This window comes from Myxocyprinus asiaticus, chromosome 12 (genome assembly GCF_019703515.2).
Source record: "Myxocyprinus asiaticus isolate MX2 ecotype Aquarium Trade chromosome 12, UBuf_Myxa_2, whole genome shotgun sequence".
In the NCBI taxonomy this organism is placed as follows: domain Eukaryota; kingdom Metazoa; phylum Chordata; class Actinopteri; order Cypriniformes; family Catostomidae; genus Myxocyprinus; species Myxocyprinus asiaticus.
In genome coordinates, this window is record NC_059355.1 from 19,967,596 (window position 1) to 19,982,915 (window position 15,320).

The following is a 15,320-nucleotide window of genomic DNA, read 5'->3' on the forward strand; positions in this document are numbered from 1 at the left end:
GGATGTCAGCTGCCCTATAAAGCAAGTGCCTACTGGGAAAAAGCAGGTGCCTTTGAACCCGGATCTCAGCCAAACCAAGACTGGTGCCTTCCCTTCCCTTCTGGTGTCCAGCAATGAGTTTGAGCCCAGTAACAGTCACATGGTCAAATCCTATTCTCTGCTCTTCAGGGTGTCTCGCACAGGCAAAAGAGACCCCAACAGCTTCATCAACTGTGAGGTGGATGAGAATATTGGTGAGTGGAAGCAGAAGGACACGACGTGACAACTGTTCAAAAGTGTAGAACGTGTGGAAAAGCTTTGCGGGCCTCAAGTTTTCCGCTCATTTCGTGGCATAAGTGTCAGGTTAATACAGTTGAAGTCAGAAGTTTACATACACCTTAGCCAAATACATTTAAACTCAGTTTTTCACAATTCCTGACATTTAATCGTAGAAAACATTCCTGTCTTGGGTCAGTTAGGATCACTACTTTATTTTAAGAATGTGAAATGACAGAATAATAGTAGAGAGAATTATTTATTTCAGCTTTTATTTCTTTCATCACATTTCCAGTGGGTCAAAAGTTTACATACACTTTGTTAGTATTTGGTAGCATTGCCTTTAAATTGTTTAACTTGGGACAAATGTTTTGGGTAGCCTTCCACAAGCTCCTCAAAATAAGTTGCTGGAATTTTGGCCCATTTCTCCAGACAGAACTGGAGTCAGGTTTGTAGGCCTCCTTGCTCGCACATGCTTTTTCAGTTCTGCCCACAAATTTTCTATCGGATTGAGGTCAGGGCTTTGTGATGGCCACTCCAGTACCTTGACTTTGTTGTCCTTAAGCCATTTTGCCACAACTTTGGAGGTATGCTTGTGGTTATTGTCCATTTGGAAGACCCATTTAACTTCCTGGCTGATGTCTTGAGATGTTGCTTCAATATATCCACATAATTTTCCTTCCTCATGATGCCATCTATTTTGTGAAGTGCACCAGTCCCTCCTGCATCAAAGCACCCCCACAACATGATGCTAGCACCCCCACAAAATGATGCTGCCACCCCCATGCTTCACAGTTGGGATGGTGTTCGTCAACTTGCAAGCCTCACCCTTTTTCCTCCAAAAATAACTATGGTCATTATGGCCAACAGTTCAATTTTTGTTTCATCAGACCAGAGGTCATTTCTCCAAAAAGTAAGATCTTTGTCCCCATGTGCACTTGCAAACTGTAGTCTGGCTTTTTTATGGTGATTTTGCAGCAGTGGCTTCTTCCTTGCTGAGCAGCCATTCAGGTTATGTTGTGTAGGAAACAGTATGTGTGTGCTAGGAATTAAATTAAACTGTCCTTATTCTACATCATTATTATGTAAGGAAATTTATAATGGAATTAGTCGCGTTCGACAACCATTATAAGAAAGCTAAATGACAAATTATTAGATTATTTGTCTGAATAAAATTCTCCACCATTAAAATCTTAATACAACGTCTCGTTGTATCCATTCACAATTTCTGTTGTAAGGAATTAGCTTTAATAAGGGAATTATGATTAATTCAATTATTGGAGTAATATTATTCTCATGGCTTATTGAAAATATCACACACATTTAGGTATAGCTTTGAAACGAAATCTTTTAAAAACAGGGATGAGATTATAAAATTGTCTTTGAATACAGACAAACTTTACTGCTATTCTAAACATAAAACTAATCTAACACATACAACATGAAACAGGTTGGTGAGTAGTGACAGAATGTAAAGTAAATATCAATACAGAGAAAATGAACTTTATGGAGTCTGTTGACAATGCCTTAAAGTGCACCTATTATGGTTTTTAAACATGCCTAATTTTGTTTTAAAGGTCTCATACAATAGATTTACATGCATCCAAGGTCAAAAAACACTAATTTGCTCATAATTTAAATTGCGGCATTACCTTTTTTTCCAGTGTCAAAAACGACTCCTTTAATGATCCGTTCTAAAGGATTCATTCTAAACTCCTCCTTTCAGAGAGCCTACTCTGCTCTGATTGGTCAGATGTCCCAGTCTGTTGTGATTGGTCTACCTCTTACAGCACGTGTCAAAGGAAACGGCCACTACCATATCCGAGTTTCAGCTCCGTCTTAAAAAATGTCTGTTTTACCTTACCAATTTGAGCCCGAGTCTGATAGTGATGCATCGGAAGATCAACCCGAACCACCATCGCAAGCACGACGAGAACAGGATGTTTCTCAGTGGTAAGTTTATGTGTAGTTTGACAATAATGTGAGTTATTAACAGCCTGCACTGGCTGTACATTTAAACAGACCAGAGGCGGGTTTTTTGTTACCAAATTACGTAGGTTAGTACAGGAAGTAAGTCTGGAATTACTAACGACTCGTTTCAGGTGTTCAGAATAGTTTCTTTCTTTTGGGTGTCAATAACTCCATATTTCAAGCACTTCGATTTTTGAAACTTTGCAGACTTTTTACATTCACAAACAGCTATATAACACACTACATGAAAGGTAATATTTGAAAAACCATAATAGGTGCTCTTTAAGAACCATTTATCCTTCTTTGATTCTGAATCGATTTGCAATCGGATTACCCAAAATATTTAACTAATACACCAGCACTTTGAGCAAAAGTCTGGAGACGTACTTGCGTGTTGTTGCGTTTCCTTGTGTTGCATTCTTTGTGTTGCTTGGTTCTTTGGCTCTTTGTCAAAAGTTCATTTCTTCGATGTTTTGGACCTCTGTTAAATCGGGATATCTGTTGTGTCGATGGATGACTCCCATTGGGTGTGTGAACCGCAGAGAGTGAGAGGCTTCCTAGGGACTTTGTGTCCCGAGTTTTCCTTGGACTCTACAAGGCACAAAGGATCTGGAAGAAGCAAGAGAGATGAAGAAGAGAGGAGACCAAAAGACGAGTTTCAAGAGGGAGTTCTAAGAGTGAGTTCTTCCTTGGTAGGAAAGTTTTGAACTGAAATTGGCTGCACCCCAAAGGTGTCCTGAGCCAATCAGAAGTGGCTTTTCAGAGTCACATGGTCGACTGGTCTGTCCTTTTCAAAGTTGATTTACAATCCTTTGTGTGGAGGATTCTTTCACTTCCCGCTCATACCAGTGAATGTTTAATCATGAACTTTTATATCTTGAAAATGGTGCAAGAGACATGACATTCGTTGTCATCAACATTCTCTACGTAAACAAGCAAGCATTTACATACTAAATATGACATACTTTCTTAAATATTATACGTGCAAGTAACAAAACATGAAAATCCCTGATTACCAATCATACTGGTTAATTCATTGGTTTTACTACATGGATAAAACATTACACATTATGAGAAACCTGATTGTTGGGGTATATTATCAGGTTAAGCTTTGAATAGTTAACATTCTTAGTAGAATGAGATGAATAATACAAGGTACATCAGGCTGTAATCATCGATTTGTCAGTTATAAGTGATTATAAATCACTACACATTTTAAAAGGTACATCAGGTTATAATCATTAATTTGTCAGTTATAAAAGTAATCACAGGTTATACAAAACATACATGATACATAAGATATATCTAAGACAACTACTGGTGATTTAATACAGCTTATTGGCCACAATTTTGAGACCATCGCCTATTAAAACCATGAGAGTGGGATCCATGCTGAGCTAAGAGAGAATGTCTTTGGAATATGCAGATGGGGAGAGGAGGTGTTACTTGGCCATTTGGTTTTAAAGAGGGTTTAAGTTTGTGGAACAAAGAAGGGTCTTCTTTATTGGTCAGCTCTGTCATTACAAACCCTAGTTTGAGTAAGCAGACATGGGAGAGACGGTCTCCTTTAGCAATTTAGGCGCCATGGATTTGTTTTTATGACTCTCTAATGGCTCGGCGGGGGATCTCTGATCTGTGGAATGTGTTGTGTTCATTTGATGGCTTCGTTCATGGATACTCCTACATATTACACCCTTCGATTGCGGAAGTTTGAAGTGGAAGCAAACATCTGCAATCACTGGAAAACAAGCAGAAGACGACAAACACAAACAAACAAGACAACACCACCATCAAAGCTAAAGCACTGGTACAGAATAATGAATTATTCAGTAAGTGTTCAAGCGTTCAAAGTATTCTTGGGATGTTTTGGCATTATTTGGACTCTTCTACGATTGTTCGTTTTAGAGTCACAGTTAATTATCCTGAGTGGTTCAGAAACCAGTAAAGGGTCATTCGGATTTGATTGAGGTGAATCGTCATGAATACGAGTTCAGTTAGGTGAATTCCTTCCACCTTGTTTCTGTCGCGATTCAGAACCAAGGGTGAAGGAGTACCCATTTAAAACCAGAAGGATTGAATTTCATTTGACACTCTTCACTCGGGAAGTACCGAAAACTAAGTCATAAACATGAAGGATTGCGTTCTTTTGGAAATTGATCCGCATGGTTTAATTGTGTAGCATAATGCGGTAAGTTCCTTCAGTTTAGTTGGGACGATATTCTTTGTCCACAATATCATGGCATATCATGGATAAATGTCTTATTTGCACGAGGCTTTCTGAATGCTCTATGAATTCATGGTGGCTTGTGAAAGAAAAGCATAAGGAGTCAATCTTGATTATAATGCCCTTGACTTTCTTGCTGGCTAATTGGATTAGCTTTAGCATTTTGCCTATTGAGTGTGTCTGTAAGGGGGTTCAGTGGAAAGGAGGCGGCGAGAAGCAAGATTGTTCAGGTAGGAGTTTAATTATTCTCGTTAATGCTCACAGCTTCACAGTCCACAGTTTTACAATCAAACATTCATTTAACATTTCAGGTCAACAATATCATGTGGCGTCGTGGCCTTTCTTGCGCCAGTCTCTCTCTCACCGCGTCTACTGGTGGTGTGGCTCTTTTATGCCGCTCTCCCCGTGCTCACTGAAATTAGAGACAGGTGTTAGACATAATCTAGCTTAGGTGTAAGCACCCTTACCGCTTTCTCTCTCTCCGGAGAGATGCTTGACCACGCCCCTGCTGCCACATATCCCCACCGCCCGACTCAGGCCGGGGCGGCATCCGGCCTGTCTACCACTCCCCCCCCATTCCTGGAGAGGAAGTCGGTGACAGCCATCTGCGCCCCCGGTCTGTGGACTACCTTTAACTTAAACGGCTGAAGAGCCAGATACCAACAGGTGATCCGCGCGTTGGTATCTTTCATGCGGTGGAGCCACTGGAGCGGGGCGTGATCGGAACAGAGGGTGAAGGCCCGCTCCAACAGGTAGTATCGGAGAGTGAGGACGCCCACTTGATGGCGAGACACTCCTTTTCCACGGTGCTGTACTTAGTTTCCCTCAACGAGAGTTTACGGCTAATGTACAGCACCGGGCGCTCCACCACCTGCAAGAGCATGGCCCCCAGCCCTCTGTCTGAAGCATCTGTCTGTAAAACAAAAGGGAGAGAAAAGTCAGGTGAATGTAAAAGCGGCCCCCTGCAAAGGGCGGCTTTAAATTGCGTGTACGCCCGCTGACACTGCTCCATCCTCTGGACCGGGTCTGGAGCTCCCTTTTTAGTGAGATCAGTCAGCGGGCTGGTGACATCCGAATAATTAGGCACGAACCTTCTATAATAGCCAGTCAGCCCCAGGAACTGTCTCACCCCCTTTTTGGTCTTGGGCCTTGGGCAGGTCGCAATCGCCGCTGTCTTGTCAATTTGGGGACGCACCTGCCCATGGCCCAAGTGGAACCCCAGATACCGTACCTCCACCCGCCCAATCTCGCACTTTGGGTTTGCTGTGAGTTCTGCTCGGCGCAGCAATCTCAGAAACGCCCTCAGATGTTGCATGTGCCGCTGCCAGTCATTGTTGTAAATTATGTAATCTAAATAGGCAGCGGCGTAAGCTGAATGCGGTCTGAGGATTCGGTACATGAGCCGCTGAAACGTAGCCGGGGCTCCAAACAAACCGAACGGAAGTGTCACAAACTGGTGTAAACCAAATGGTGTGGAGAAGGCGGTTTTTTCATGGGAAATTTGTGTCAAGGGAATCTGCCAATAACCCTTCGTCAAATCCAATGTCGAATAAAATCGAGCAGTGCCCAACCGATCGAGCAACTCATCAACGCGAGGCATTGGATACGCATCAAATTTAGACAGCGCGTTGACTTTCCTATAATCCACACAGAACCGTACAGACCCATCGCTCTTAGGCACTAGAACAACTGGGCTGGACCAATCACTGTGGGATACTTCTATTACCCCCATATCGAGCATTGCATCCAATTCTTCCCGAACGATTTTCTTCTTGTGTTCGGGTAACCAGTAGGGGTGGCTACGTACCATGACCCCCAGCTTGGTCTCTGTGGTGGTAAATGAGGTGTGTATGCCCTGGTAGAGGGGAAAACACATCCGCAAACTCCTGTTGCAACCTCCGCGAGTTGACTCAGTGAGAGGTGGTCTCCGCAAGTGATCGGGGTGAACTGTTTATGTTTTGAACTCGCCTCCGGTCCGAGCTCCGCCTTCTCGGGAACTAACGTAGCCAACGTCACAGGGACCGCCTCCCTCCACAATTTCAGGAGATTGAGGTGGTATATTTGACGTGTGCCCCCTCTATCGGTTCGTTTAACCTCATAATCGAGATCTCCCACTCGTCGTGTGACCTAAAAGGGTCCTTTCCACTTGGCGAGTAATTTAGAGCTCGATGTGGGAAGTAATACAAGCACTTTATCTCCCGGTGCAAATTCCCTTAGCTGAGTTCCCCTGCCATACAGTCGGCGCTGTCGTTCTTGAGCTTGGAGCAAATTCTCCTGTGTTAGCTGCCCCAAAGTGTGGAGTTTTGCTCTAAGATCAAGAACGTATTGAATTTCATTCTAACTGTTTGAAGGTCCCTCTTCCCAGGCCTCTCGCAATACATCAAGCACACTGCGTGGGCGTCGCCCATACAGCAGCTTGAATGGGGAGAAGCCAGTGGAGGCTTGCGGGACCTCTTGTACTGCGAATAACAGGGGTCGAGCCATTTATCCCAGTTTCTAGCATCATCTTGCACGAACTTACGAATCATGTTTTTGAGGGTTTTATTAAATCGTTCCACCAGGACATCCGTTTGAGGATGGTACACGCTGGTGCGAATTGATTTAATACTCAACAATTCATACCGCTCGCGTAGTGTCCGTGACACAAACATTGTGCCCTGATCGGTGAGGATTTCTTTCGGAATCCCCACCCGGGAGATTATTTTGAAGAGTGCCTCCGCAACACTGCGTGCTGAGATGTTGCGAAGAGGCACTGCTTCCGGATATCGCGTTGCATAGTCCACTAGGACCAATACAAAGCGATGTCCGCGTGCTGACCGTTCTAATGGCCCAACGAGGTCCATTCCAATTCTCTCAAAGGGGACCTTGATCAACGGAAGAGGGCGCAATGGCGCTTTTGGGGTGGCTGGTGGGTTAACCAGCTGGCATTCGCGGCATGCCGCACACCACCTGCGGACATCGCCACCAATGCCCAGCCAATAGAAGCGGGTTATTAGACGGTTCAGTGTTTTCCTTTCTCCTAAGTGACCCGCCATGGGATTATAATGAGCCGCCTGGAATACCATTTCCCAACGACTCCGTGGAATCAAAAGTTGGTTTGTATCCTCTTTAGTCTGAGCGGCCTGTGTCACTCTGTACAACCGCTCATTTATAATTGCAAAATAGGGGTATGAAAGGGCGATATCAGGCTGGAGTCGTTGACCATTGATTCGACCACTTGGTCGAAGGCGTGTTTGAGGGTTTTGTCTCACGACTGCTCCAAAGGGAAATCCCCCTCAGGGAATTCCCTGAGAAGGGGAGGGGCTGCAGCCTCTCCCCTCTCTCGTCATTATGACATGGAGCTGTCGAGGACGGCCCCGGCTCTGCCTCCCCTGCCAGAGCATCGCACATTGAACATCTCCCTAATTTCATACAGGACCCATCCACACAAATTCCCTTTAATAAAACTCTAAAGTCAGGCCAATCAGTCCCCAAAATCAGCAGATGGGTGAGGCGGGAACTAACCGCGGCCTCCACTCTACGCTTTTTCCCCTGGAATTGAATCGTCAGTGTCACCACCGGATACTTGTGAATATCCCCGTGCACACATTTCACCCTCACCATTTTAGTTGTGCCCAATGCCTTGGGTTGAACCAAGCGTTGGTGGATAGTGGTTTGATTACACCCAGTGTCCACCAACACTTGGTGAGTACCCCCCTTGACACTTACTGGTATCCGGTACGCTCCGGCCCGGTCGGGGGCAGCCTGTGGGAGGTCAGAGACCCGCACCACCATCCCCAGCTCCATCAGAGGGCACTGATCCCGGAAGTGGTCCGGGTCCCCGCACCTCCACCCCGCCCGCACTACGCCCGCACTTGCATCGCCGTTGGGCGAAGGCAAACGGGCAGTCGGAGCTCTCCAGCTTCAGGCTCCGGAAGAGTTCACGACTTTCTTCCGGACTCCGACCAACCCGTTGCAGCATGGCTTTCTTTAAGTCTCCGTAAGCCAGGAGGCTCGTCGCTGGCAGCTGGGCTTCCCCGGACAATAGCGGAATGAGTTGGGTTGCCCACTGGCCGAGTGGCCATCCCCAGATCTCGGTGGTGCGTTTGAACAGGTCCAGGAATGCCTCGGGGTCGTCCGCCATCCCCATCTTCTGTAACGCAGACGGGGTAATGGCGCCTGGGTGTCCAGGGTCGCGGCTGGGGATGCCTCCTGGCTGAGGAGGCTCCGGATTGCCTGTCGGTCCTCTGCTTGAGCGCGTAAGAGCTCCACTAACCGGCGGTCTTGATCTTGCCAGAGCTCATGCAGGGTTTGCTGGTGGTTCTGATGTAAGCCAGCGAGGGCTTGGAGGATCTCAGCCAACTGGGAGGACTCTTCAAACCTTTTCCCGGGTTTTGGCACCAGTGTAAGGGGGTTCAGTGGAAAGGAGGAGGCGAGAAGCAAGATTTCCTGGTTCAGGTAGGAGTTTAATTATTCACGTTAACGCTCGCAGCTTCACAGTCCACAGCTTTACAATCAAACATTCATTTAACATTTCACGTCAACAATATCATGTGGCGTCGTGGCCTCTCTTGCGCCAGTCTCTCTCTCACCGCATCTACTGGCGGTGTGGCTCTTTTATGCCACACTCCCCGTGCTCACTGAAATGAGAGACAGGTGTTAGACATAATCTAGCTCAGGTGTAAGCGCCCTTACTGCTTTCTCTCTCTCCGGAGAGATGCTTGACCACACCCCCGCTGCCACAGTGTCCTATCATAATGTGTTGGTAAGTACATACCTAGTGTTGAGTGGTTAGTGTGACCTTGTCTGAACTTAGTGTAGGGTAGCTAGGGTTTGAGTAAATTAAAGTAATTTTGGGTGCTTTATCTATGAGGAAAAACAGTTTGATATTTCTCTGAAGTGTTAGGGTGCGTTAAAGCTGTGTTGTAAGAATTCGAACTATATCGGACTGTTTTAGCTGTATGTTAGGCTGTTATAAACTGTGTCAGACTGTTTCAAGCTCCCCCCTTTTCTGGTCTTGGAGCTCGTTTCTGTCGATTTGGTTTCGGTGGACCCATTTGAAGATTGGCGCTTTGTGTCTTGGCTAATCTGGATCCTGTAGGTGACTGTGGGTGCTGATGAAGCCACAGTTCATAGAAGTCTTTCACACAGTTCTTGATGTCTGTATATAATTCGTCATGAGCTGCTATATGACTGAGTTTGTCATGTTGGATCGGGTGGTTGAGGCTAATGGCTGAGTTTTCGGTCCATAAGCCGGTGCCGTGTCGGTCACTGCTGTGTCTGGCACCTGTATTCCTGTCATTGGTCGTGACAGGAGGGGTATGAAATGTCTTTATGGTCGGCCTTGGGTGGATTCTGCTTGAAGTATGCTGTGAGTAGCTTCAGCAGTTCTGGTGAGTTTTCTGCAGGTGTCTCATCTGGTTCGTGAGCAGACTTAGTTCTGTGTCCGTGTGCAGGCTCAGTTCTGTGTCTGTCTGCACAGTGTTGAGATGGCTTTCGTCGTCGGTTGCCTTTAAGTGTCCATCTGAGTTCCCATGTCGTCCTTTCTTTCGGACTGCTTAAGGGTTTGTTCCACAGTTTCTCCCAGTGGTTGGACATGCATATGGGTCTGACACTAATGTAGGGGTCACGCTCTTGAACGCCATGTAATTTACTTCACTCTATGCTGAAGAACCTGGCTTTGCTGTGATGCCACATATCTTCTGATGCCAGCCCTTGGTTTTGAGAAGTCTTGAGACTGATGATGCCTTGTGGGCCTTTCTCGAGGCAATTGTTTGTTTAACATAAGCCTTGTGTGCTAAGTCATGCAGTTGTTGAGCTGTCATCGTGTGAAGACAGGCTGTGACTCCTAGATGATATCTCGCCGTGGGATGCAGTTTTTGGAGGAAAAGGATTTTGAAGTTGAATTCTTCCATCTCAGGTTCGTTCCGAGACTGGAAGTAGTCTTGCCATAGTCTATGGTAGTAGGCTTGTATGGTTTCTTTCCGTCCCATTTGGTGTTCAGGGCGGTAAACAGTTCTTGCTCAGACAAATTCTTTAATCAGGGCTTCTCTCAGATGTTGGTAGTCAGACTTTGTGTGGTTTGACTGTCTGTCAAGAAAACTTTGTACCTCATGGCTGGATGTTATCCATAGTAGGTATAAAGTGTGTCTGTTAGTCATCTGAGGCCTCATATTCAGGTGGAAGTCTATGTCACGCAGGTAAGCATGGATCTTGTGACCCTCAGCAGGATTTGGTTTGAACTTGTCAATGTTCCTTGCCAGCTTGTCGAGGTTTTACTGTGGATATAGATACTTGTCTACCTGTTTCCACCAGCATCTTCACAAGGTCCTTTGCTGTGGTTCTGGGATTGATTTGCACTTTTTGCACCAAATTACGTTCATCTCTAGGAGAGATCTGTTTGTACAGATGAACATGGTACCTTCAGGCATTTGGAAATTGCCGGAGGTCCACCTTTTTTTCTGAGGTCTTGGCTGATTTCTTTAGGTTTTCCCTTGATGTCAAGCAAAGAGGCACTGAGTTTGAAGGTAGGCCTTAAAATACATCCACAGGTACACCTTCAATTGACTCAAATTAGCCAATTAGCCTATCAGAAGCTAATTGCCTAAAGGCTTGACATCATTTTCTGGAATTTTACAAGTTGATTAAAGGCACAGAAAACTTGGTGTATGTAAACTTCTGACCCACTGGAATTGTGATATAGTCAATTAAAAGTGAAACAATCTGTCTGTAAGCAATTGTTGGTAAAATTACTCGTGTCATGCACAAAGTAGATGTCCTAAACGACTTGCCAAAACTATGGTTTGCTAATATGAAAACTGTGGAGTGGTTAAAAAATGAGTTTTAATGACTTCAACAAGTGTATGTAAACTTCTGACTTCAACTGTATCTAACGGAAAGGGACAACAATTTATAGAGTATCATTTTTTTCAGAAATCTGATGGTGAGTGACTGACTGAAATCGAAACCTTTTCTCTCGTCTGTCCATGATGATGCTTGAATTGGTGTGAAGAGCAATTTAAGTCAGCACCCTACATTTTCAAACATAGTTAATACATTTAAGTTAGCACTGCCTACTGCATTTGTTGTAGCCTTTGCCTTACAAATGTTGTGCTGGACTTAAACAGAACCAAATAGCCTTGATGCTTTTGTTTGTAGATGTAAAAGAGGAGCTCCCATCCAGAAAGAAGAGAAACTCTTCCCACAGAGGCGATGGAGACACCACAGAAACATTTGTTGCACAGATGACTGTCTTCGATAAAAACAGGTTAGCTATGTCAGTGCTTTCAAAAGGCTGAATTTCATTTGGGCCCCGTTTTCACCTGGTATTAAGATGAGTTTTTGGTTATCAGATCACTATTGGTCAGCGCTAAATACAGGTGGAACCTGGGTATGAAACGTTTTGTGATCAGATCACTGAAACCACATAGGGAGGTAGTCAAAAACGTATGTGATCACATCACATTTGAGGTGTGAAACGCAATCCATCCTTAAAAGGAATATTCCGGGTTCAATACAAGTTAACTCAACTAACAGCATTTGTGACATAATGTTGATGACCACAAAAATTTATTTCAACTAGTCATTCCTTTAAAATAAGCAAAAATCGATGTTGCAGTGAGGCACTTACAATGGAAGTGAATGGGGCCAATTTTTGGAGGGTTTTAAGGGTTTAGTGGTCGACCGATACAAGTTTTTTAATGGACTATGCGGATATCCAGAGAGCAGGGTGGCTGATAGGCAGATACAATGCCGATATATCACACAATTTAATATAGTAAATAACATAAACATAAAATGGCAAAAAAATTGCTTATTTAGCATTATATTTACTCAATTTCACACAAACATTTTAACTTTGTAAAAAAGAATCTAAAAAAATTATATTGTATTTTAAATGATAGGTAGTCATCAAATGTTAGTAATTTATTTGCACATGAAGAAATGGTTAATTGTTAAAAAGCTATATTAGGAAGAAGGAAATAACAGTACACACAGTAGTCCAGCAACTATGGATGGCATGTCCACATTAGCAATTGCATTTTCTCAAAAAATACCGAATCAGACCAATTGTACATACAGTGCATAATGAATAAGAAATTTACTTGTAGCACACGTGAAGCGCTTTTACTTTGAAGTTGCATTCACACGCTCGTGTGGATCCAGCACGAGCAGAAATCTCCTGATAGTTTAAACAGCCTGGATTGCCTGTCTGGATTGTCACAGACTGACCATCATGATTTGTGAACCAGAAGAACTTTTTATCCTGATCCTGTAGTTTTGATTCTGGCTGATAGATTACGAGCTTCAGAGAAAGATATTAGATGAGCACTCGACGAGAAGAAAACACTGGATTTTTGTGAGGTTCGTGAATTACATCTGTTTTAACGAGATATCTGCATATTTGCAAACAATACAATGTATAATAGAAGTTTTATTGATATTTGCCCTATATCATTAGAAAAGAAAGTTTAACGTGACAGGGAACTGCTGAGGACAGGCTGATAGAATACGTAGAGGTAAATAAATGATGGATGATGGATCTGCTCAAGTTTTGTGAGGTTTGTTTATTACATCTATTTAAACTAGATATGCACATATTTGCAGACGGTATATGATATTAGATTTATTGATATTTGCCTTTTTATCATTAGACAAGACAGTAAAAATTTACAGGGAACTGTTGATGAGAGAGAGGGAGAATAAAACGGGCGAGAACTTTGAACTCAAACGCGTCTGCCGCGTCTCTGATATGCAGACTGTTTGAATGACACTAGCTGCGTTTTCATGGACCCTTTTGTTAATCGGAATGAAATCAATCGATGATTCCGAACGTACTGTTTACATGAACGCTACATAAAGTGATTGGGTTGATGTGCTCGTTTATACACTGGCGGCCAAAAGTTTGGAATAATGAACAGAATTTGCTCTTATGGAAAGAAATTGGTACTTTTATTCACCAAAGTGGCATTCAGCTGATCACAATGTATAGTCAGGACATTAATAACATGAAAAATTACTATTACAATTTGAAAAAAAATGTTCAGAACTTCTTAAACTACTTCAAAGAGTTCTCATTAAAAAAATCCTCCACATGCAGCAATGACAGCTTTGCAGATCCGTGGCATTCTAGCTGCCCATTCATCGTCTTGCATGAACCGCACATTTGAGATCTCCCCAGAGTGGCTCAATGATATTAAGGTCAGGAGACTGTGATGGCCACTCCAGAACTTTCACCTTTTCCTGCTGTAACCACTGGAGGGTCAACTTGGCCTTGTGCTTAGGGTCATTGTGGTGCTGGAATGTCCAAGAGCGTCCCATGCGCAGCTTTCGTGCAGAATAATGCAAATTGTCTGCCAGTTTTTTCTGATAACATGCTGCATTCATCTTGCCATCAATTTTCACAAGATTCCCTGTGCCTTTAGAGTTCACACACCCCCAAAACATCAGTGAGCCTTCTCTTTACTGTTGTACTTGAAACTGGTGTTGAGCGGGTAGAATTCAATTAAGCTGTCAGTTGAAGACATGTGAGGCGTCTTATTTCTCAAACTAGAGTCTCTGAGGTACTTATCCTCTTGTTTAGTTGTATCTGGGCCTTCCACATCTCTTTCTGTCCTTGTTAGAGCCAGTTGTCCTTTGTCTTTGAAGACTGTAGTGTACACCTTTGTATGAAATCTTCAGTTTTTTTGGCAGTTTCAAGCATTGGATAGCCTTCATTCCTCAAATCAAAGATTGACTGATGAGCTTTTTTTTGTTGTTGCCATTTTTGACCTAATATTGACAGTCTATTGCATACTGTGGCAACTCAAAAACAAACACAAAGACAATGTTAAGCTTCATTTAATGAACCAAATAGCTTTCAACTGTGTTTGATATAATGGTAAGTGATTTTCTTGTACCAAATTAGCAATTTAGCATGATTACTCAAGGATAAGGTGTTGGAGTGGTGGCTGCTGGAAATGGGGCCTGTCTAGATAAAAACAGCGGTAATATTCTCAGTACAATTGTACACAGTGTGATTGTAGCTCAGCTTCTTCCATCATGCAGGTATACACCAGCTTAAAGGTGCAATATGTAAAATTTTTCATGTAATATTCGCCTTTTTTTTTTTTTACCAATGTGTGAACGGCTTGTAATGCAACTTAAAAAATTAGCCCTTCCCGGACTTCCTAGGTTGCCTATTAAAGCCTGTAGACTGATTTTCATGTGAAGGGAGTGGGTCGCTTTTGCCGGGAAAATCCAAAGAATGTGACGTTTATGTGCGCTCCCGAGAGCCTTGCCTCAGACAGTAGGTTCTCTTCCGCTATTCAACAGCGTCAACAGACAGTCTGCAACACTAGGTAACGTTACCTTAGAGATGGAATCCAGCAAACGTCCGGCTCCCAGCACAACACCGACGCCTACACAAACTCAGAGTAAGCCCAAAAAAAAAAAAAAAAAACATTTATCTACTGAATCCCTTCTGGTTAAGCGGGAACGTGATCATGGTCAAGCGAAAACTAGAGTGAACATCGGCAGGGCATTTGGTTCCTGAAGGGACCTTCGTCCGGTTTTGGGGATCAAAACGGACCCTGAATTGGAATTCTTCTTATTGGACAGGTAAGCGTACATAACTGCAAAGCATATGAAATATAGTGCCATAAGGGTTGATCCGTGTAATTTTAGCTAACTTGATCTTGCCTGCTAATGCTGAGGAATTGCAAGCTACCTTGCTTCATAACTTTCAAATAATTTCAATGATCTTCTCTTTATACTAAAAGTCAGGTTAATGTCAATGTTAATCTGTAATTCAGCAAGGTAAACTGCAATAATACATTAAATGAATGCTAGGCAGTGTTCAAGATAATGCAAAAAGCTCCATCCAGTGTAACGTAACTTGGTTATACAGAAA

At 43.5% G+C, this 15,320-nt stretch overlaps 1 protein-coding gene across 1 annotated transcript in view; it reads left to right on the plus strand.

The window, feature by feature from the left end:
* suz12b (SUZ12 polycomb repressive complex 2 subunit b) overlaps positions 1 to 15,320 on the plus strand; it is a 41,185-nt gene that overhangs the window by 11,861 nt on the left and 14,004 nt on the right. Inside the window, exons 7-8 of the mRNA XM_051712056.1 lie at positions 2 to 233; positions 11,588 to 11,696. Coding sequence (XP_051568016.1) covers positions 2 to 233; positions 11,588 to 11,696 — 341 coding nt within the window. The remainder of the gene's footprint in view (position 1; positions 234 to 11,587; positions 11,697 to 15,320) is intronic.